Here is a 24,081-nt window from a genome sequence, read left to right as displayed (position 1 = left end):
TTGTTCTTCCAAAATAAAAGGTATCATTTATTCTTTTTTTACACCGTACATATAGTATCTGTTATAGACAGCTAGCACTTAAACTTTGTAAGTGCTAGTAGAAAAGTGCACACCAACAAGTGGGGGAACAGTATTTGACCTTTAACCATGAACCTTTTTTATACAAGGATTAATATCTGATGCTACAACCATAGAAATATCTGATAAACGACAAAAATTAAACCGATCCCAAATGATTAGACATTTTGTTAAACTCTAACGGAATTTTCAGAATGCAGAAATGCAATGATAACTGTCTAGCATTTGTTGGGTAACACTCTGCCTCTAAAACACTTAGTGTTGTCTTTTTGGGATCATTGAATGCTTTACTCAAACTTGATTCCCTGGGCCAGAGGAAGATCCTTGCTGTAGTTTATCGTGCAGGTTGAACGCCTCATGTACTGCTTCCAGGAGTCACTGCCAGACTCTCTTCCGCCTCCCGTGTGTTTCTCTCCACCAAAGGCTCCTCCGATCTCGGCTCCACTTGTAGGAATATTGACATTCACGATGCCGCAGTCGGATCCTTTGGGCCCCAGCCAACGGAAAACTCTACCCATATCTTTGGTGAAGATGCTGCTGGACAGGCCCTGCTGCACCTCGTTGTTCCAGGCGAACGCCTCCTCCTCTGTCTTGAACTTGAGGACGTACAGTATGGGGACAAAGGTTTCAGTGTGGACAATGGGAGCGTCATGCGCAAGCCCTGTGATGATGGTGGGCTCTACATAGTTTCCGGGGCGGTCCATCACCTTTCCGCCATAGACGACAGTGCCACCCTGCTGCTTGGCCTGCTCAATAGCTGCCAGATACTGATCCACAGCTTGTTTGGTGTGCAGAGGCCCATAAAGGGTGGTGGGATCCCAGGGGTCTCCAATTCTGACTTGTTTGTAGGCCTTGGCGACCCTCTCAACCACTGTGTCGTGGACGCTCTCGTGCAGCATCAGCCTCCTGGTGGTGGTGCAGCGCTGGCCAGCGGTTCCCACAGCTGCAAAGACGGAGGCGGGCACCACAAGATTCAGGTCAGCATCCTCAAACACGATGATAGCATTATTACCACCGAGTTCCAGAAGCTTACGACCGAACCTATCCTGCACCGTCATGGCCACCATCTTGCCAACGGTAGTGCTTCCGGTGAACGACACCAGATCCACCCGCTCATCCTTCGCCATGGCTGAGCCGATATCAGCACCTCCGCAGGTCATGGAGCAGATAGCACCAGGCAGGTTGTTCCGCTCCAGCACCTCGGCCACGATCTTAGAAACTGCAACACTTGTAAGGGGTGTGGTTGGAGCTCCTTTCCAGAGGCAGACGTTGCCACAGGTCAGAGCTATGGCGTTGTTCCAGCCGTAGACAGCCACTGGGAAGTTGAAGGCAGTGATGATACCGACGAGACCAACTGGGTTCCACTGTTCGATCAGGGCATGTCCTGGTCTCTCTGATGGCAGCATTGGCCCACCAATCATTCTTGACAGACCAACAGCATAATCACAGACATCAACGTATTCCTGAACTTCTCCCACTCCCTCAATATAGATTTTGCCCATTTCTAGAGACACCAGACTCCCAAGGACGTTAATCTTCTTTCTAAGTGCATCTCCAATCTGCCTCACTATCTCCCCTCTTTTGGGAGCTGGAATATCTGCCCATATCTTCCAAGCCTCCTTCGTCTTCTGGACAGTTTCTTCATATTCTGCCATGGTGGCCTGGGTCACTCTGGCGATTGGCTCATTGTTGGCAGGACAGTATGAAGTGATGACCTCGCCGCTGCCTCCCCAGCTCCCATTGTAAACGCCAGGGTTGTCCTCAGACAGGCCCAGCTCTTTCAGCCAGGAGTATTTGGGCTGGCTGATGAGGAGACCTGACATGGCTGCTGACTGCTGGCAGTGGGCAGATGCAAATTTGTTTCTCAATAGGAGCCGGTTGTGACGGGCAAAAGTCAGGGTGAGGCAGCGCTGCATGGGTGCTGGAAGTAAACCAAGTTAAAAAGTTATTTTACAAGTTAAAAAAAATTGAAGCTCATGTATAAAGGATTGTTGACAGAACAATCTAAGAAAAGCTTTCAGGTGAGCTTGTTATGTTTAGAGCTGGAACCTTCATAGTTATTATTCTGTTGATGAAGTATTTTAGATATATTGAGCAATGGTTTAGTCAATAACATTTCGAAAAATCATATATTATTCAGTTTAAAATTAAAAAAAAGGAAAACTATACAAATTATCACATTTGCAAATCCTGAATCATAGAATATCTGTTTCATAGATTCAAAATTCAATTACATGATTATCAAAGTAATATCTTAGCATTTGAACGTCAATTGATTAATCAATTACGGGACAATTCAAATCCATATCTGCTGTTTTCAAACTCAAAAGTTAACGTTCAATTTCAAAATGAATGAACTACTTCAAAAAATTGCTTGAACTGCGTCATAGCCGTATGCAGGACACAGTTAATGTCCTTCAGGGAATGACGACAGTCAACAGGTGTTGACCAGAGACTGCTGGTATAAAAATAGGAACTTTTAGTTATATTGATTCCTAGGTATGCATACATTTACATAACAGAATTGTGAAAGATATTCTTATTCGTTCCGAAAAGACAAGTCGATTAATCAAAATGAACCATATTGATTTAAGATTAATCTACAACAAATGTGTTAATTGATATCACGTTTCCCAATTTTACTGTACCAAATATCCAGTGGTTTCAAAGGTTTAAAATGTAAATACATGTTCTGCTTTTGATAGTTGTCAATGTAATGAAAACAAATCTCTTCGTGTTTTGCACTGTTGGTGACACTAAAAAGGCACTTTTGAGAGGTCACCTTGGGCTCCATTGCTTTTTTTCACTATACAATAGATCAATACTGAAGATGCATTTTATTCTCATATAAAATATGTGCCTGTATACAACATAGCATGAAGTGAACATAGATATTACTCATGCTTGTGGAGTTGGATAGTCTATCAATTATAAACTGATACATCTTCATAGACTTAAAATATTTAGCAAACAAGTTACTCAACATTTTACTACCTGTGCGCTTGCGCATTAACCCAACTTTGGACAACCACGAGGCTGTGCAAAATTGGACTTTAAATATGGAACTAAGAACATAAAAACCAAACAGTAAGAAATTACAATATCACTGAATATACACACTACAAATAATAATGCGAAGTTAGCATTTCAGATATTGCAAATAAGTAGTAGTGTTGCTACTTTTGCAGCTTGAAGTGACATGGTTGCCGAGATCAGCGTCAATCTTGTTTAGTCTAAACGACCGTGAGCCAAGGTCCTGCAGTAAACATTCACTAACATCACCTTAGCGTTACATGCTCTTACACTTCACACACATAACTTTGTAATGGTTAAAAGTAAGTTAGTGCTTCTTATGTATCAGTTTTTCACTCACGTTGATATAAAGAACGCAGGGCCACGTCCACTTCAGAGCATGGAAGTTCTTGCAGGATGTTTCCGTCACAGCTGAAGCGGAAGTACCCACGCTGTGCTGCGTCCTGATTGGTCCGACGTGTGGCGCCTGCTTTGTTAGATTGATCCATGCTAACGTACTCCCTTTGTTGTGATTAACCGTTTAGCGGTTGTGTTTCTGCTTTAATAACTTATATTAAGATTGTTGCCGTTGAGATAATCCAAACCATGAGTGGCGGAGTGTATGGAGGCGGTGAGTGGGCTCTAATGATTAAAATAAAACGAAACCGTTATACACGCTTTAGCCAGCTTTAAAGTTAGCTTGCTATGCTATCTGTGCTAACGTTTAGCTCCGCGGTAGACTGAAGCAACATTCTTGCGAACATCTTTAATTGTTTTTAAGAATATATGCATTTACAATGTTAAGTGCGTAGTGTTGTGGCTTGATCTTAGGTTTGTTTATGTAACAACCCTGTAACTCCGGTGTGGCTTAGCTAGCCAGCTAGCTAGCAAGGAAATGAATGAAAGTGTGTGTCCCGATCTCACATTCAGTTCCGTTTGTGTAACGTTGTTAAAGCTTTCTTGGAGTTGGAGATACATGTTTCCATTATGCTTGATATAACCTTTTTTCGGGATAAGGTCTCTACATCTTAACCTCTCTGTTGACATTATGTAATCGAAGATAAAACTTCAAATGTATTTTTGCAGAACTTAATAACTTCTTTATTAGATGGATCGGTTGTTTTTGGTACTTTAATATGCCATTCAAATAAGCTTCACTAGCATCATTGCAGATCAGATCTCTACATTTACAAAGTTTTATAGATGTTTAGAAGTAAATATACAGCAACTATTAAGAATAGTATACAATATTAGACTGATTATACGTAAATGGGCAGATTTACACTGAACATATTAACATGCATTCACACAAATGCAGAGTAATTAGTATATTTTTAAGAAGTATAATGGGGCATTCCCATATAAGTATGCATGCAGGGATGAATAATAAAGCTCAGGGAATACAGAACATATTGCACCTTGCAAAACCCGACCCACAATTTAATGTAATCAACAAATGGGTTGCAAGTTGACCTTTACAAATTATTATCCACATTGCTTTACAGAGAGGACCCTGTTTTATGGTATTGTTTGTATTCTGGTGTAATGGAGTTTAAAAGTTTGAGATGCTTTGGACTGTACAATATACTAAAACACTTTATTTAGCTTTAAGCACCAGGAAAAGCACTATATAAATAACATGTATTATTATTATTACTATTATTTAATAGATCTGACAAATCCAGAAAAACAGCCTGTGTCGCAAATTTGTGAAAGTTGAGGGGTGTGTCATAAAATGTGTCATAAAAGTAAAATGTTAGTATGTACAACATACTAAGCTGATATATAACAATTCCACTTGTGATTTTCATTTTCACACCACATTTCAGAAGTTAAAACAATGTTTATTGTACATTATAGAGCTTGCCATTTATCGTATCAGAGGAGTTAGTTTAACAATCAATAGCCTCTGCATCAGGGTCAATAAATGGTGTTATTATTTAGTTAAAGTAATTAATTTACTTTCTGTATTTTATCTTAAGAACTATTTTGATTCAGATTTCCACACTTAGTTAACATTTCGATTTAATTGGCGAGGCATTAATAACCAACATGTGGATCGAGCACAGATTTATCAATGTGCCAAACAAAGTATGTATGTATTTGATGAGGAGGTAAACTATACGTACTAACCTCTCAGGTCTATATATATATATATATATATTTTGTTTTTAGAGTTTAATTCACATTTGTTGTGATTCTTTGCAGATGAGGTGGGAGCTCTGGTGTTCGACATTGGCTCATACACTGTAAGAGCTGGCTATGCAGGAGAAGACTGTCCCAAGGTAAGTGGATCACTCAGATGACCTGATTAACTATGTGCATTTGTCTTCCTCTGAGCATCCTTATCTTCCCTCCTGGTGTCTGTCAATGTCAAGAAATGAGGGCTGTCACCCTGGAGACAGGCGGCATGAATTCAGTTCAGATCTTTCTGGATGCTTCCTTAGGTTTTGAATTATCTATAATTTAGGTAGAATGTTGATTGTATAAATATCAGTTGGATAAGAGAAATGTTAAAGATGGCATTTATCTCTGTAATATTGGCCCTGTGAAAATACCCCCGATTGGATGTACTGGTCATCATATGGTATAACATTCAGTTATATTGTATACTTTGTGTGATATAATGCTTAACCCCAACCTATCATCACCATCTTTACACTTTCCTGTTTTCAAATATAATATATTTTACTTATTAGGGATGTTACGAAAAAACAGATATGTAGTTATTGACACCCAGTGAAATTCCCAAATTATCAATACCCAATTTGGTGCCTTTGAGAAATCCAAACAGATAACAATACATCTGATATTCTACACAATATACTTTATTACCATTTTTAAAGGCCTTATAGTTTCGACTTTAATCAATTGTATGTGTATTGAAGAACAAGAACTCTCTATTCAACAACTGAATTCACGTTTCTCAAAAAAACAACATTTGACATGATTATATTTTGACACAAGGATCCTCGCAGAGGAAATGTACATTGTTAAAGCAAAAGTATAGGTATAGATGATGTTTTTTTAATAAAACACTATCAAATAAGAGGCGTGTGGAATATTTCAAAACTAAAAAATATTACAATTTACAAAAGTAGACATCATGACCCAGTTACTCAAGATGATCCACAGAGCATTTTGTGAGCTGTTTAATATAGGATTTAGGATTTTGTTCTACTTGAATACACCAGCAAACCCTTTGACCGTAGATGCACACTTCCTTCTGTCTGGTGACACAGTGGTGCACACAATAAGTCCCTTTTTGAGTGTCATAACCTGTATTGTGTCCTGTTTTGTATCGGCTCAGGCGGACTTCCCTACGGTGATAGGCGTGACCCTCGACCGAGAGGATGGCAGCACGCCAATGGAGACGGATGGTGAAAAGACCAAGCAGAGTGGCACCACCTACTTTATTGATACCAACCAGCTGAGGGTACCCCGGGAGAGCATGGAGGTCATGTCTCCGCTCAAGAATGGCATGAGTGAGTGTTGATTCATGGCATGCAATTATTATTAAAGAACATTAAGGTATTTAATTGCCGTGTACTTGTGTTAGTCTAAGGGATTTGCCAGGCTGTCTTCTGCTTATCTGCAGTGCTTACAACCCTTATGAACATACATGAGGGGTTTGTATAACCCCCCCTTTTATCTTGGTCTGTGATGTAAACTTTCCAATGAATATTGATAATCCTGTCTGCTTGATCCATAACCATAATTAGACTACTTTCGTCTGACTGCGATCCATCTTCGTAGATGAACTATAGATGACTGCTGTTCATCATCAATATTAATGAGGTTATTTGAAGACCAAGATAACTCATTAACATGAGCTCCAACATGAGCCTATAGTGTCCTTTTAGTGGAAGACAGACCCTCTCCGTCTTGGGTTCACTGCCATGTCTGCTTGATAGTCATAATACTTTCCCATCCTTGTTTGTTCTTCGTCATCTTCTTCGTCATGGGTGTGTCAGGCATTCAAAACCAGATGTGGGTCGCATGCCCTGAGCTGTCCTTGGTGCTGAACTTGAACTCACTCTTGGATTTTGGATTATTTCCCCATGCTTTTGTACGACTCTTTTTATCCAAAGCAAAGCCTGCAACAGACAAATATTTGGCTGATCAACTACATTTTTATTATTGTTTATAAATGATGTCTTTAGTCTACAAAAACTACATTTAATAAAAGTTTTAAATGCTCATTACGATACATTTTTCAGAACAGTTATTCATTTCCCCCCCCATCTGTTAATCGATTAGTAAATTGTCTAATTATGTCTGCTTTGTCAAAAGCATTACATCCTGTTCTATGAAAGCCACCTTTTGCTGGTGTGTTTGATTTTAGTCACCTCAGTATTATAAGTATGCCGGTGCACTGACCTAGCGGATGATGCTCTTCAGAATCTGGTCCAGTGGAGTTTGGTGTGAGGCTATTTAGAGAAACCATAAGTGTGACACCAAATTAATTGCAGCAGGACAGCGCTGTGGGACTTCAGGCTCCCTCTGAGGGCTGACCTGGAACATCGGTGCCTGACGCTCAAATTATTATCTAAAAAAGATCATCATCGCACTATTTTCTTCACCATCTGACCCAGTTATGACGATGATAGATACATTTATTTTGTGACGTAGGTCTGTAACTGAAAAAATAAATAGATTCCTTTTTATAAAGAGGTTTTTCAAGACCTAGCTAATATGTGCTTGAAATTTTTCTATGTTTGTGAACATGACTTTTCCAATGGTAAAGAACATATAAGGATTGTCCTCAGTTTAAAACACCCATATTTTGTATTTAGGTTTCCACCATACAGCACATTATTTCCAAAAAGAGGATGCTTTTACTTTCACCTATAATAACTCAAAAAAGGAAACCACCAGACTCAGGGACAGTTTCATTCCACAGGCCATACGGCTGTTAAACACCTGAACTAAGAACATCCATAACATTCACCTGTTTGCAACTTACAAATGATTTATCACTTGTATATAGACCCTTATGGTACTACTTCTATTCTATTTTATTGTAATTACTTGCACTGTTTTATCTGTTTCATTGTGTTGCACTGTTGGAGGAGCCTGTGACCTAAGATTTTCATCGACATAACTACACTGTAGCTATGTACGAATGACAATAAAAGCTTTGAATCTTGAATCTGAAATAGTAAATCGGCAGTTATTTGTCAGTGTTTTCACATTTAAGAAGCCTTGTCCTTGCTTTCTCTTCCTTCCCCTTTACAGTTGAGGATTGGGACAGTTTTCAGGCCATTTTGGATCACACCTACAAGATGCACTTCAAGTCTGAGCCCAGCCTGCATCCAGTGCTCATGTCAGAAGCATCGGTGAGTCTGAACACAGGCTACTTGTACTACTGTCACTATACCAAGGACAAACTGTATTCAAATTGTTTACATTTTTCTGCCAACAGCAAAGCGCTGGCAGACTATTAAGTGTTTAAAAGTTGTTATTTAAATACTTATTGTGGCTGGTGATTTTGTTTGTTTGTGCTGTAATCCACATTTGATGAGTGACCTCCTCACCTCATGAAGAAATGTGTTGAGAATCTGTTGTAAGCAGCCCTTTTTCTGCGTTGTCTCCGCAGTGGAACACACGAGCAAAAAGAGAGAAACTAACAGAGCTGATGTTTGAACATTACAACATTCCTGCCTTCTTCCTCTGCAAATCCGCTGTTTTGTCTGCGTATCCTTTACCACACTCCATCTGGAAAATAATTAGAGAAAGAGCAAATCTTTGCCTTTAAACCCTTTATTGGAGTACTGTTTCTTTACTGAAGAATGCTCAGCTAGTAATGCATCTGTTACATTTTGAAGTGTATTACATTTCCTTTACTCTGAGTGTCTCAGCTTTGCCAATGGGCGATCTACAGGCTTGGTCCTGGACAGCGGCGCCACGCACACCACAGCCATTCCAGTGCATGATGGCTACGTCCTGCAGCAAGGTGAACAATTATCATAAATCCTTCGTCATTAGTGTATATAATCTACATGCAGAGTTGACCTGCTTTGCATATCAACCAAGTAAGGGAAATCAACAGTATTCGAAAAGGTATAATCCTTCATTGAAGCATGTGCTACCTTCTATGTTTGATGTTGCCCTCTGCTGGTTGGAGGATGCATCTCAGTTAAGGCAGCTGTTCCTACAAATGTTCGTATTTAATAAGCTTCTTTTGCCATTATAGATTATTTTTGGGCTAGAGGGATTTTCTGCGCGCCATCAAGTTTTCACCTATTTAAGATTTGAATGACTTTTGAGGACCAAACTAAACTGTGTTGACTAAAAAACCTACGTTCTGATACACAGCTGTTAGATTTTGAGCTGCAATGAAAGAGATTGATTCAGGAGATTGCTAATTCTTTTGAGACATGAAGTGGGGAGTTAATGCATATAATGCGAACTTGGATGAGATTTACTGCAGCCCTTCCAATAATGTGTTTTGCATTCTCTCTGACAGGCATTGTCAAATCGCCCCTGGCTGGAGACTTCATGAGCATGCAGTGTCGGGAGCTGTTTCAAGAGTTAAATGCTGAAATAATCCCCCCGTACATGATTGCATCAAAGGTAAGATAACATGACTTTAGCCCATCTTATTTTTAATAATCTAGTAGAAATATTTAGCATTATTCTATACTAAGTTGCATTAGGGTGCAGGACAGGTGAAGATGCTGCCGGTCAAATATTTTTATATTAACAAATGTGTCTTTGCTAATTCAGTAAACGTATTTTTTGATCAAATCAATTATACAGTAATGCAAGTTTGTTCTTGTTAATACTGTATGATCTGATTTTCCTATGTGCATTTTAATTGGATTTACTGGTTTGGAAAGTTATGTTAAAGCATTAAAATATACAATTTGTCAGGGTGATCGTAATAACTTTGTTGTCCATTAGATATATATCATAAAACAGTATAGAGTGATTAAATATTTAAAGGGAAAACTAAGAGTGCCGGATACATGTAGAACCAGCCTAGACTCAGTAGCACACTTGTCCAAGTTTATAAAACAAATACAAAAATCTGCAAATTTTAAAAAGAGAGACTTCAATTCACTCTTTGCTTCTTTACATGACAGGATGGAGTGCGAGAGGGATCAGCAGCCAGCTGGAAGAAAAAAGAGAAACTTCCTCAAGTCACCCGCTCATGGCACAACTACATGTGTAACGTAAGCAGCACACGTGTACTCCTTGACATTTGTTGTATCCCTAATAAATGAATGAATTGTAGATTTGGCTGGTGTGCGTTGTGTTTTGATAAATGTGTGCCAACTTGTCCTTTCTTAATGTTTGCAGTGCGTGATCCAGGACTTCCAGCAAGCTGTGCTGCAGGTGTCGGACTCTCCATATGATGAACAGTAAGCAACTTAATATGTCAATAACATTATACTTTACTTGAACCCTCAGCTTCTGTTGAGGTGTGCATGCCAAAAGTAAGTCTCTTTTTAGATTAGGTTCAAATGTCAACTTCATCTCAATTTAATGATGTCGTCCGATCAAAGGGTCCTGTAACTTGGAGCAGTCAGTTCTGCTATTAAAGTTATTTACTGTTTTTTTTTATGAGATAGAAGTTACAAAAACCTGTCTGTATGCTGTACATTATTGTTCTTAGAAAAAAAAGGAAATTTAAATCAGAATCAGAAGCTCCGACTTGAAAAAACAACAACAATCAGGCAAGAAAATATCAACGAGTGCATCTCTACAAGTAACCCCCCCCTCTCTCATCAGGATTGCTGCACAGATGCCCACAGTGCACTACGAGCTGCCCAACGGCTACAACGCTGACTTTGGTGCTGAGAGGCTGAAGATCCCCGAGGGGCTCTTTGACCCCTCCAATGCCAAGGTGGGTGCTATTAAGGTGGAGGGAACTGAGCAGCTGCACTAGCTAAACATGCTGCTCAAGGATTGTTAAACTTTAAGGCATTTTTCATGAGAAATCTATCCCTTTAAAAAAAAAAAAAAAAAAATGTAATTTAATGTTTTTTGTTGTGATCCCTTCAGGGCCTGTCTGGAAACACCATGTTGGGAGTCGGCCACGTTGTGACGACCAGCGTGGGAATGTGTGACATCGACATCCGGCCGGTGAATATCAACATGTTTAAATATGGGTTACACATTTTTTCCTTTTCGACACTTCAGTTGAACTTTTATCCATTTAAATGTGGCCTCTAATAGTCATTCATATCAAATGACTGAACACATCTAGCTTAAACCCTTTTGTTGATGATACATAGGGCTGCTCGATTATGGCAAAAATCATAATCTCGATTATTTGGGTCAATAATTGTAATTGCGATTATTAAATGTGATTATTCATTGACTTTGAAAACATCCATTTATTGGAGAAAAAAAATGTGAACAGTATGTTTTTAACAGTTGATTACCCTGAACTTTAAGTATAATTCAACTGAAAAAAATAAATTAATAAAAAATAAATATATATATATATAATAATAATTAAAAAATAATCGTTTTATTTCGATTAAGTTGTTTTCGTAATCGTTGCAAGCCATAATCGTAATCGCGATTTAAAATACGATTAATTGAGCAGCCCTAATGATACATTTAGCCGGAAAAGTAGATTCATAAAAGGTGAAATGTAGACAAACCTGTAGCTTCAACTAAAATGCTTTCAACAGTGCCTTGAATTTGTATTTGTTGTTCTGTCCAAGTCAATTGAGAAACAGTATGTGATTGCAATATATGTACTGATGTCAACAAGTACATTAAAATCACATCTCAAGTAGAAAAGGCTATTTGGGGCAAATTAGTAAAAATCAATATATTACAATTTGTGGTAATTCATTTATCCATTGCCCTATCCCAAGTGTTGCTATTTTAAAATGGAAACTCTTTGCTGAACCTTTTGACTTTGTGTCTCAGGGTCTTTATGGCAGTGTGGTGGTGACTGGAGGAAACACGCTCATTTCGGGCTTCACAGACCGACTGAACAGAGAACTCTCACAGAAAACCCCTCCCGTGAGTGAATGCCAAAACTCCCTCACACATCTGATTCAAGATTTTTATCATAGGCCTTGGTTAATGAAAGATTGGTGTATGCGGTCTGATCTTTGAAATACAGCCATCAAACCGTACTCTCCTTCCTGTCTGAGTTTAACTTGTTGGTCTGTGGTTTGCAGAGCATGAGGCTGAAGCTGATCGCCAACAACACTACAGTGGAGCGCCGGTTCAGTGCCTGGATAGGAGGCTCCATCCTGGCATCGCTCGTAAGGACACACTGCAGTTCAAACTAGTTCCCCTGACAGTAGTTCTTGAGATGAAGGACACAACTAACTCTAACACAATGATGCAATTGAAAGCCCAGATCTGGTGAATTTAATAAGCAGTTATATACTAGGAAGTGTTTTTTTTAATAAAAGGAGCAAAAGGTGTTGAAAGAGCAGCGACATGGCATTCATATCCAAAGAATTTAAGATTATTCTGTACATCTGGATGATTGGAGCCAAAATGCTTTTGCCATTACTTATTATTTATATTATTATCTTCATTTCAGTTTACACCACGTTTAATTCTTATTGGTTATCACTTCCGGCAATTGTTTTAGCCTCTCTGCAGTTTTCACCTTTTTTTTTTTTTTTAAAGATCATGTAAGAACTTGTATTTCAATAAGTTTGCAGTTTACTTTTTTTTTAGCCACTGATTTGATAGTGGCTGCAAAATGCATAAGAACTGTATTCACACATCCAAGTGGCTCGACAGCTTTATCTGTATTTATTCATGCCTCTCCTACTTTTACGCTGATTTATTCAAACTAAACATGTTTCCGTGTTTTCCAGGGAACCTTCCAGCAGATGTGGATCTCCAAACAGGAGTACGAAGAGGGAGGAAAGCAGTGTGTAGACAGGAAGTGCCCTTGATTTGATATCCAGCCCCTCATTTTTTCCATAAGCTCAACATCATGAGTCACCCAACCTTGACCCTGGACTCAGGAACGACCACAGATGATCACTCTTATTTTGTATGATTTGTTTTAAAAAATATCTTAGAGTCTGTCTGAGATTTTGAAATCAGACATCTGCAAAGTAAACTGTTGCTATGATGAAATGGGGTTTACTTTCCTTTGTTTGTCTCTTTACAGCCACTTTGTTACCTAATCTTTACATTGTCTGTGTTTTGTAGAAACACTCCATCTTTATAGAAAAAAAAAATTGTCTGACATTGACAAACAAAATTTGAAGGTAAACTTTGGGTGATGTATTTGGAGGAACAACCTTTCAGTTTGGGGTGAATGATGTCTTCTGTTCATAAGCCTTTCTGTAGTCCGTACGATCGTCAGAGGCCAGACAGTTGGCCTCTGCTTATTGGTGTCAAGTCATATAAACCTGTATTTAATTTTCACTTTGCTTGTCATTGGCCACATATGGTGTTTTAAAAATAAAGTCAGTTTTTGTTAAATATGTGATGAAAGTATAATTTCTTGCTTTAAAATGTAAATGTATTTTTTGTTCTAATTCTTGTATTACATTTTTATAACGTATCAAATTATTGTAACGTTGAATTCTTAAAGGTGGGGTAGGTAATTCACTTCAGGAACACTGTTATATTCCATGGAATGTTCTTAACATCCCGATAGCAATGAATACATTAAATGTTTGCCAATAAATATACAAATATTTCATCTGTGGAAGCCGTGGCGCTGTAAAAAGCACAACCTATTATCTTCCTCGGCAGATAACTGGATGGCCTACCTGCCTGTCAGTCTTCCATCTCGTTCCCTCATTGGTCATGTGCGTGTTCGTGTGTGTTGGAGGGGGGGCTCTGTAAGAAAGTCTGAAGGAAGAGGCAGATTTGTTTCGGTTGTGTACTTTCAAATTCGAGCGCACTCGAGGTGGTTTCTCCATTCTTACCTACCCTACCTTTAACTCAAATGATCCCAAAACCTGAAAAGGACAGTTCCCACTAAATGTACTGACCCTTTATATACTCATTTTAGGGACTAGTAAAACAAGATAACCAAAACTCAATGCATATATTTTAATAGTAAGTTAAAAAAAAGATTTCAGGGGGATGTAGAATAATTTATCTTCCAGGATCAAACAGCTGGACAAATGCACTTATACTCAACATAGGACACGGTTTCAGACAACTCAGTTATTTGACACAAGCCGATATCAATTGAATTCTAACTTTGCAGATAGATGCGGCTGTCAAAACTCTTTGATTGTAAAAAGTGCATTTTAATTTTTTTACGATGCAGAAACTTTCATTTGAGGGAACTTCTCCTTAAGTTTCGACCGACTTCCCCTCTGTAAGGAGGCCTCCCTGGCCTTCCCTCGGAGATGCTTCTCCAAACGCAGCCTGCAAGACAGAAAAAAAAAAATATATATTTTATAATATATAAGATAAGACATCTTGTACATCTACTAAAACTGATTTTAAACAGTAACAAAGGCACAAGAGTGATGTGAGCCGTAGCTTACCTTATGTGTGGTTGGACAAACTTGGGTGTGAAGAACCTCTTTCGCTTATACCTCTTGTTCATGTACCAAGGAATAGCATATTCTTTGTAGCGATACCTGAGTAAAAGAAAAGAGTAAATTAAGAGCGTGGGAGGCGTGTGGTGCAGTGGGTTGTGCGTTGGTGTTCGGATCAGGGGGTCACAGGTTCAAACCCCACTGCAGTCAGCATGTCGTTGTGTCCCTGGGCAAGACACTTCACCCCAAATTGCTCCTCTGGGGATTGTCCACAGTATTGAGTATGTAAGTCTCTTTGGATAAAAGCGTCTAACAAGTAACATGTAATGTAAGCCACTTCCTGCATTTCATTTTCTAAAGCCCGGGCCCTTAGAGGTATGTCAATTATATAACAGACCACCTGCAGGAATAAATAATATTTGTCTACAAAAGAAATGATTGCAGCATAACTTGGTGTGTTACCATCAATGGAATAGGGTAAAACACGCAGGAGCACGCCCAGAACTTAACACTGGTATAATTTCTTCTATAAATCCTTCGACTGCTGAAAACGTATAGATCCACTCACGTAAACAGCCATGACTAGGCTCTTAATCACTGTCTCCATCTCCTCGGTCTGTACAGAATTTGGTAGAAAGTGTCTGCCCCGAAACCCTCTGCAACAGGAACCCAAACTATCCAGTATGACTATTCTCGGGAATTTGAAAAGTATTTAAAATAAAATCTGAAGAGAGCATCCTCTGTAATTGGCTCATTTGAATACGATCGCTTTGGCACTTATCTTAAAGGATCTGGGCTCTATTTTGTCTTTATATGAATGTCTGTCTGCAGCTATGGGTGTATTGCTGTTGGAAAAAACAAAATAGGGACCCATAGAAAAACTGCTCAGTAGTGCTACTGATCAATAACTCCACAGAGAACCTTTAAAATGTGAATAAATCGTGTTGCATTTCTCCATGTATATGTTTGATATAGCAAAAAGGAGGATCTGCTCTCACCAGTAGGCGTATCCAAATATGTTCCTCCTCCAGGCTCCTGGCCGGCCTTTCTCCTGTCCGGTCTGCAGCAGCCGCAGCGCAGTCTCTCTCTCTTTCACCACCGTCTCCAGGCGGAACATGGACCGGCTCACCTGGGGGGAGACAGTGTGATTTATCTTAGCCAGGGCTTCTACTTAAAACACACACAGCAGTCAAAATACTACAGGTACAAACCCTGCAACCAACCTAGACTGAGGAGAAGACTAGGTCAAAGTCTGTCTATCAAATATAATGTTGAATTGCTACATTAATCAGGGTTTATAAAGCCTATAAAAGGTACCTTAAGCAAACATTCCCAGACTCTTGACGCCTTTATCCTCACATATAGATTATTATACTAAATGCAATTAGGGAAATTCAAGTTAACATAATAATTTATACCCACAGAATGTGTACAGTCCCTTTGTGTTTTTCCTTTGGCTTTTATTTAACTTTTGATAATGATTGTTTAATGCCCAGCTAGCTTCAGTTCGCTAGTGGCTGTGGTGAGATGACAGGTGGCAACAAATCAATATGACAAAGGTCTTGTTTAATTTCAAGTATTGAAAAATGTTTGGTTTACATGAGATATTGTGTCGATGGAACATTAGACTATATTCGAAGATGAGCATTTTATTCAAAAATGTTCCTATCCTTTAAAATTAAGATGTTGTAAGAGCATGATAGTGGAGCATCATACTAACCTTCTTTAATCTTTCTGGACTTGGCATCTGAAGCCTTTGCCTTCTCGACTCCTGTTCAAGTGAGAGCAGCATGTTCTTTTCTTTCAACAGCACATACCTGAGACAGAACGAGAGAGTTAAACACTGCTGAGAAATGTGTTTCATATGTTTGAAGCACCAGAGTGAACCTAACTGTTTTTACCAGAGTTTGTGCAAATCCTCATTGCTCTTCGTCCTCAGTTGTTTGGCAGTCCATGGTGCACCTAAAACAAACACATTTCTATTAGTAAAGCTACATGCAGGCTGTAGAGACATTAGAGTAATAGAATACTTCTGTGTTTTACCTGACTTCACGTTGTTCTCTCCCCAGTTCTCAGGCAGGTCGAAGAACTCGTCCAGCCCTCTCCTGCTGACGGTGGTGTGCAGGGCTCGACACTGACTCACAGCGCTGACAGGACTGCACCAAGACAGGGCAGCGAGAGGGGACGTTTCCCTGGTAGATGCAAAAATAAATGCACATAACAAGATGAGTTTTAGACTAAACCTAAAACAATTGTATTATGCTACTTCTAAAATGTCTAGTCCTTTTTTTCAGACCAATAAACTAATTTGAGTGACTGCTGGTTTGTGGCAACCAATGACATTTAGTTATTATTTGTTAATCTATAGATTATTTCTTTTAGATTAATAAATACATTGTGTAGTCTTTACATTTTTCAGAAAAAACTATTGAAAATGTCTTTAATCAAGTGTAATATATATCTCGTTTTGATAGCCAAAAACCCGAACACGTTCAGTTTAGCCAATACAAATGCAAATTCAAAATATAATTAGAAAAAGGCAATAGAAGTTTGAAATTGCTTTTTAAATTAAATAAATAATGTGATTTATTTTAGGGTTCGTCCGATACGTGCTCTGTGTGGTCTGTGTGAGTTTAAACTACATTGATTGGCAATACCTCCCATTGAAAACATAAGAATTGAAACTAGAATTTCATGACTTTTATTCAGAAACCAAATAACTAAACCCATGACTATTTAAGTTAATCCAATGTCAATTAACTCAACACAAGTCTGCTGGTGGCATAATAAATGCAAGATGAAGAAGATGTCCAACCTTAATTTATTAGGACTGTTATTCATCGTATTGTATTAGCTAATGCCTCGTTACCTTTCATATATAATCACTGACACACAATCTGTTAATGGGGAGCAGAGACATTATGAGGTCGGAACACGTTGACTTTAACGTCATTTATAGGTCATGTTTTACACACTGCAACAGTGTCCTACCTGTGCAGATGAGGCTGGCATCTGGTCAAAGTGGCAGTACAATGCTTAGTATTTATCGCAGAAGATATCCTAAAGACATTTTGAAACTGCTTGCAAAGAGTCAAAACGCGTCCTGCTGAAGAGGACGCCGCCATCTTTCCCCTAGTCCTTTCCACATTACCCATCATGCATTTCTCACGTTTTTTTATTTTGATTGTTTTATTTTTTTCAATTATAAATATATGGCTGTGTTACAATGTTACCATATGTATGTACACTACAACTAAAATAAAAATAAAAACAATATTACATTAAAATACAAAAATGGCGGTTTCCTTTTCTCAACGTCATCAACCAATCAGAGCTCGTGTTATTGGACCGTCTCCAAGTAAAGATGGTGGGCATGAGTGTTCTCAGATCTGCTGCTGCTTTTGCAGCCAGATTGAGTCCTCTGAAATCTGGAAATAATGCGGCACAATTACTGTCTCGAATCATCCCACGCACAGATAAAGGTAAGAGATACCATGGCAGTTTAAAGAGGGAGTATGTTGACCCTGAAGCTGGCCGTCTCTTCTTGTGACCTTGCGCCGGGACTTTCTACCATGCTAATGTTAGCTAGCTGTTAACATTTGTCCTGTTGTCAACGGAACACGCAACGTGTAGGTTAATACTTCTAGTTACGTGTAACTATATCGTATTTTGTCAGCATAATATTTGTAAGCCAACCTTCTTTCTGATACTGCCAATAGTGTTAGCCGGTGTAACACTTGCAATGTAGTTTGAATAACACCTCTCCCCATATAACCATGTCATATTTCTCATACAAAAACATTGCAAAATTGTTTTAATTCACGCAATTAAAACAATCTGTTTAGTTGTATATCATGACCTTGACACCATAGTCTTAACACTATCCTCTGCCTTTGTCTTGCAGTGGCCGTGCGTTTTGGTGGTGGTCATGGAAAGCAAATGTTTGTCGTCAGGTCCACTAGCTTCTACGACAGAAGATTTCTGAGGTTGCTGGTGAGTACTGAAATACCTTATTAATTTTCTGTGATCATCACCACATCACAGTTATTAGATAACAAGATACATTCCAGCTGCAGGCAATCTCCACAAACAGCCATGTTTAAATAGCAAAGGCACTTAAAAAGAGCCCTGCGGTACCTTCTTACTCATTTATTATTTTTGACACTATAAGCCTGTAATACCAGTTTACTCACTTTTAGACCCCCAACAGTGTTTAATGTTGTATTCCTGAAGTTATCAGCACCTCCGTTCAAAGTTTTTGGAATTGGAATCCACTTTACCTGTTAAGCCCCAAGCCCCCGCCCCCTGGGGCTAAACGCAACATCTTGCAAGAAACAGAGTCTGAGGGCTTCTTAACATTTAACAACCTATTAATGTGTCATACCCACTTAACGGGAAGAAACTCAGCTACCTGACGATATGAACCATTTTTACCGAAACAAAACACAACTCTAACGCCAAGCCTCTGAATTAGCACTAAGCGAAAGAGTGCTAACGCACTTGGCACATAACTCACGGTAGAAATATTGTATACTTCATCGGATCTGCACAAACAATATATAATCTGAAAGCTAGGTTCTATTTCGTATATGGCTTCGCCCTCTAAGGCTATTGCTATTGGGTAATCCCCCTGCGCCCCGCGCAGCACTGAAAACTTCTAGTCCACGCCCATCCGCAAGGTGGGCCCCACCCTCGGGCCTCCTTCCGGTATAAATAGGAAGGAGGCCCGGCAATCTGCTCCCTCTTTTCTTCAGCAAACCAGCACAGTTACTGAAGCACAGCAATTGAGAATCATCATGAGCAACAACTGCGTCCGTGATTGTCCCTCATGTGGCTCTGGGTTCATAATGAGTTATGACCAGCAGAGATAAAAGCAGTATGCGAATCCTGCCTGGGGTCAGAGCACGCGTACGTGGCTCTAAACCAGCAGGTAGCATGCACACACTACGCCCATCTCCCCTCGGGCGACAGGAAGCGGAGAGCGGACACTCTTGCTGCTGCAGCCGAGGAGGACGATTGGCCCGTCCAGTCTTACGAGCCGCGGACGGGGCCTCGTGTCCCTGGGGCCGAGTGCCGGGCAGGAGTCCGAAGAAAAGTAACTCCTGCCCCGCCTCCCTCCACGGTTCACCGTGCGGTTCTCCCCTCCCTCCTCTCCTCCTCGCATTTTGTGTGTAGAGAAGGCTGGAGCTGCTACACAGAGGAGGGATGAGAGTGTGTTTTCCTCTGGACGACCTGCTATTTGCTGGCTTGCTCCAGGGAGGAAGTCGCTTTACAGACGTTACATTCGTATCGTATCTGTCAAAGCCTGGGTTTCATCATAAATTGGAAGAAGAGCTGTCCTCTTCCCTCTCAGACAAACGTTTATCTGGAGTGGAATTAAACTTCGCCAGCAGAGCATGGCTCTCGCGGCAGCGAATAGAGGAACTGACAGCTCTCCTCTGGCATGTCACAAACCCGCACAGCCCTCTTTGACGCAGCTGCTCGGAGTTGGCGTCAGCTGGTCACGTGATGATATCCCTGGGTCTCTTCCAACAGGGGGACACTCCAGAGGTGGTTCATTCGCTGCAGAAGCCTGCTGTTTTAACCTATTGGTTTATAAACTGCAGAGCTCGCGGCATTCCTCTGTCCCAGATATGCCTCCTACACACGGTCATAATAAATCTACGAGCACCGTTATAACGCCTCGTGTGGACAGCATACACACACCACTACTCATCCCCTGGGCGTGTACGCGCCTCATGATGAGAGCCAGAGTGAAATGCAGCGTGTGGAGATTCCCTCGCAGCCCTTTTGCCTCACGGGCAGCGGCAGCCTCTCCCCCCAGCAGTTCCATGGGATACAAGAAACACTCCTGTCATCCCAGGATGACAATGATGATTGATCTCTGCCGCGAGAGCCGCGCTCTGCTGGCTGAGTTTAATTCCACTCCAGATAAACGTTTGTCTGAGAGGGAAGAGGACAGCTCTTCTTCCAATTTATTATGAAACCCAGGCTTTGACAGATGCGATACCGTCTGTAAAGCGACTTCCTCCCTGGAGCGAGCCAGCAAATAGCAGATTGTCCAGAGAAAACCACACCCTCATCCCTCCTCTGTGTAGTGGCTCCAGCCTTCTTTACATAAAAATGGGAGGAGCCAGGAAATATCCGAACGGCAGACGATTGTCTGGTCTGATATTCCCTGAAATGAGAGAACGCAGGAATTTCCTGTGTTTCGGGATAGGTACGTGGAAGTATGCATCCTTCAGGTGGAAGTGAACCAGTCGTCCTGGTGAACACATTCCAGCACCTGTTTGATCGTCAGCATGTGGAATACTGACAGATCAAGGATGTCTCATTGCCCCAGTCTTTTTCGGGATTAGAAAAATAACGGGGTTACAGTAGGTAACCTCAGATTCCACATATTCCAATGGTATAAGTATCATCACTCCACGACCAAAACTTACGGCAGCGACACCAGACAACACACATTTTAGCTTTACGTAGCCAAAATGTCAAGTACGTCTTACCTTTGCTGTTTTCTGATCAAAAGTTGTGTTCAATGGCATTAAAACGCATAAAAACGCTGATGAAGGTTAATCCAATAGGCGTGTTCACACCGCAGTACTTTTCCCACTTTAGTTCCGATATAGTTCCGAAATGTCGCGTTCACACCAAAAAGAGCCGGAACTAAAATTAGTTCATGAGAACCTTTTTACCCCCTTCTAGAGAGCAAGTACTTTCGTGGGAGAAAAAGGTTCCTATTTCTGATTGGCTGGGCGGAATGCAAACCACACCCCGTAAAACTCCAGCAGCTTCTACTGAAGCCAGTCCCCAACTCCGGGGACTTCCGGCCGGGGACTTCGGGTGGCAATATACGCCGTGAAGTTGTTTGAGGCCTGCCAGTAAACCCAAAGCAGAAGAAGAAGAAGTGACGTCAGCGGCTTCATTTGCCTAATCCTCCCACAGGGACTTATTCCGGTGTGAACGCGATCTGTACTTAGTTCATGAGAACTAAAGAGTTCTCATGAACTAAGTTCTGATGAACCTTTGTGGGAAAAGTACTGCGGTGTGAAAGCGCCTAATGTCTCTGTGAAACTTTGAAATGATTACTGATAATCCATCATAACATTTATGTCAATAACCGGAGTGGTTTGATCATTCTCAATGTCACATTTATTTTTCATTAATAGAGATTTATCCAAAAAATATTTGCATATTGGTTCGTCAATAGAAAAAGCTTCCACACTTACAATTTGAACGTTACATGATGCAAATAGATATCCAGCCATGCAATTATCAAACCCAGAGTGGACAGTATTTAGAATCTAACAATTACTCCTGTGCTGGTAGTTTCTATGATATAAAAGTGTAATATAATGAAAAGCAATGCATAAAATGTCAACTAGTTTTGCATCTAAATAATTATTGCTGACCTGTTGGCTTTGTGACAGCTGTAGCTGTGACCTTGATCCAATGTCATGCTGAACATTGGACTATTTTCTGTATTTACTTTTATCTTCTTTTCCCCTCTCAGAGATTTTACATTCTGCTGACTGGCATTCCTATGGCTATCATTATTACTGGTGTGAATGTCTTCATCGGTAAGTAGGAATATATTGTATATCTTCACGTTTCAGGTGTATCTTTTTCAATTTAAGGATGTGGATTTGTCACTAAATTTTTTTAGATACATGTTACTTTGTATTTAAATTTGAGTTTGATTGTGTTGTAAAGGTCAGGCAGAGCAGGTTGAAACTCCTGAGGGTTACGAACCTGAGCACTGGGAGTACTACAAGGTAAGTCTTAACTAGCAGCTTATCTCATACACACTTTCAGGAGGTTTTTTGTGTCACTGATCTGGACCCTTGGAAGGGAACGATGGGCTCAAGCATGGTTTACATTTGGAAATAGAAGTCATTACCTATATGCCTTTTTAAATTACAAAGCCTATAAGATGAGTTGGCCTTTGGTGAATGCTTAATGAGCAATATCATACCAAATATATTGTGCTTTTATTATCTAAACGCCCCGCGTATCTAAAGTTTTATACTTGTATATATTTCAGAGAGCAGCATATGCAAAATTATCCTATCATTCATGTGGTAATATTGAGAGAAAAGTAAAAGGATAAAATCATATATAGTCACTTGCACTAAATCTACTTTATAAAGTCATCAATCATCATTTTCAATTCAGCTGCAAAATCTGTTATTGTTTATTTTATGTAATATATAAGTAGTCACTGAAAATCGTTTTGCATTCTGTCTTGCAGCACCCCATCACCAGGTGGATGACACGGACGTTGTTTGACTCTCCAGTGAAGGACTATGAGAAGATGATGGCTGCAATCCACAACGAGAAAGAAAAGTCCGACATGAGGTGAATTTGAGTGCTGCTGTGTTATTTCGTTACTTCTCCTTTGTGAAGGTCAGAGTGAAAATGTCCTTATGTTGTATTTAGTGCAACATGATCAAACTACTGCTTATAGCTTGCAGAAGTTAGGTGGTAATGCTATAATGCATTTTTCCTTTGAGTGTTTCAGATTCCTTCTCATTAAAAACGTATGAGCAACATTTTCTACATGTTGATAACATTTAATGAAATATCTATATAATATCTTTGTTTTCTGAATGGCTATTATTGTAACAAGTGTCCAGACGCACTGAGGCATCCAGGGAGCAGTGTGACAGTTTGTCCGAACACAAAAGGTTTTTGTTAAAAGGGATTCTTGTTTGTCAGCTGCTCTACTTTGCACTCAGTATAGCTATACATGTCGATAAAGTTATATCATAGCCATTTGTATAGTAATCAATTTATGAATGTATTAAATATAATTAAAAATGTATCTTGTCAAACTTGAATGTATTCATACACACCAACAATTTATTGTAATGCTCATTAGGACTCTATACAGTTCACAAGCTTTGTTTCTACAATTATTTTGTTCATGATTTTTATATTTTTCATGGCTTTGGGACTTGTAGCACTATTCTGGGAATCACACCTTGCTCTTTTCTGTTATCTATGAATGATGATTTCATTAATTCCCTGCGTGTTTGTTGTCAACAGACTGACCCAGCTGGAGGTGAGTCGACAGATGAGGATGAAGGGAGACGGCCCCTGGTTTCAAAGCAAGACCCCCAACAAGGATTTAATTCACTACGGCCACAAGTCAACACCTGACAATTAATCTATCAGTACATTCTGCCGATCATTCTCACTGTTTGTACATTTTTTCCCTTCTTACGTAAATAAAGTATCTATATCGACTCCCAATATTTTTTGTTTTACAGTGTCTTTTTGGCTCCATTCTACAAACAAAACATTTTACCTTGAGATTAAAACCTTGCCACTTAAAACAGACGAGTAGTGCAATCTTGAGACTTTTAATGTTGACTGTAAGGTTTTAGCAAGTTTTCTTCAACATTTTAAGGTAACTCTGAGTGATTTATAACAAATGGTCATATTGAGGCTGCAGTATTCCTTTAAATCATAAAGGAATTCCTTTAAATCGTTGTGAATAAGGTTACATTGCTGAGCAGGGAGGCAAGTTATTTATTTTGTGAAA

At 39.7% G+C, this 24,081-nt stretch overlaps 4 protein-coding genes across 4 annotated transcripts; 2 read left to right on the top strand and 2 right to left on the bottom strand.

The window, feature by feature from the left end:
- LOC117445293 (alpha-aminoadipic semialdehyde dehydrogenase-like) lies at positions 1-3,686 on the bottom strand. Its single transcript, XM_034080841.2, has 2 exons — positions 3,452-3,686; positions 1-1,999 (listed from the first exon to the last, which is right to left on the bottom strand). Exons 1-2 carry the CDS (start codon positions 3,597-3,599, stop codon positions 366-368), a joined length of 1,782 nt encoding a protein of 593 aa, XP_033936732.1. The 5' UTR covers positions 3,600-3,686; the 3' UTR covers positions 1-365.
- actl6a (actin-like 6A) lies at positions 3,599-13,515 on the top strand. Its single transcript, XM_034080843.2, has 14 exons — positions 3,599-3,721; positions 5,299-5,375; positions 6,401-6,575; positions 8,329-8,429; positions 8,690-8,787; positions 8,952-9,046; positions 9,560-9,666; positions 10,179-10,268; positions 10,396-10,457; positions 10,828-10,942; positions 11,101-11,181; positions 11,983-12,078; positions 12,240-12,326; positions 12,897-13,515. The coding sequence occupies exons 1-14, from the start codon at positions 3,697-3,699 to the stop codon at positions 12,975-12,977; spliced, it is 1,290 nt and encodes a 429-aa protein (XP_033936734.1). The 5' UTR covers positions 3,599-3,696; the 3' UTR covers positions 12,978-13,515.
- Positions 13,516-14,079: 564 nt separating this feature from the next.
- On the bottom strand, positions 14,080-17,671 carry mrpl47 (mitochondrial ribosomal protein L47). Its single transcript, XM_034081392.2, has 7 exons — positions 17,526-17,671; positions 16,578-16,726; positions 16,436-16,496; positions 16,255-16,351; positions 15,533-15,663; positions 14,541-14,636; positions 14,080-14,418 (listed from the first exon to the last, which is right to left on the bottom strand). The coding sequence occupies exons 1-7, from the start codon at positions 17,657-17,659 to the stop codon at positions 14,307-14,309; spliced, it is 780 nt and encodes a 259-aa protein (XP_033937283.1). The 5' UTR covers positions 17,660-17,671; the 3' UTR covers positions 14,080-14,306.
- A 200-nt stretch (positions 17,672-17,871) lies between these two features.
- Positions 17,872-23,789, top strand: ndufb5 (NADH:ubiquinone oxidoreductase subunit B5). The gene is made up of 6 exons (XM_034081332.2): positions 17,872-18,016; positions 18,439-18,527; positions 22,048-22,114; positions 22,248-22,309; positions 22,786-22,892; positions 23,583-23,789. The coding sequence occupies exons 1-6, from the start codon at positions 17,899-17,901 to the stop codon at positions 23,701-23,703; spliced, it is 564 nt and encodes a 187-aa protein (XP_033937223.1). The 5' UTR covers positions 17,872-17,898; the 3' UTR covers positions 23,704-23,789.
- Positions 23,790-24,081: the final 292 nt, after the last annotated feature.

Source organism: Pseudochaenichthys georgianus, chromosome 4 (assembly GCF_902827115.2).
Source record: "Pseudochaenichthys georgianus chromosome 4, fPseGeo1.2, whole genome shotgun sequence".
In the NCBI taxonomy this organism is placed as follows: Eukaryota; Metazoa; Chordata; class Actinopteri; order Perciformes; family Channichthyidae; genus Pseudochaenichthys; species Pseudochaenichthys georgianus.
Note: the sequence above shows the minus strand (reverse complement) of the source record. Positions and strands in the feature narration are given on the sequence as shown.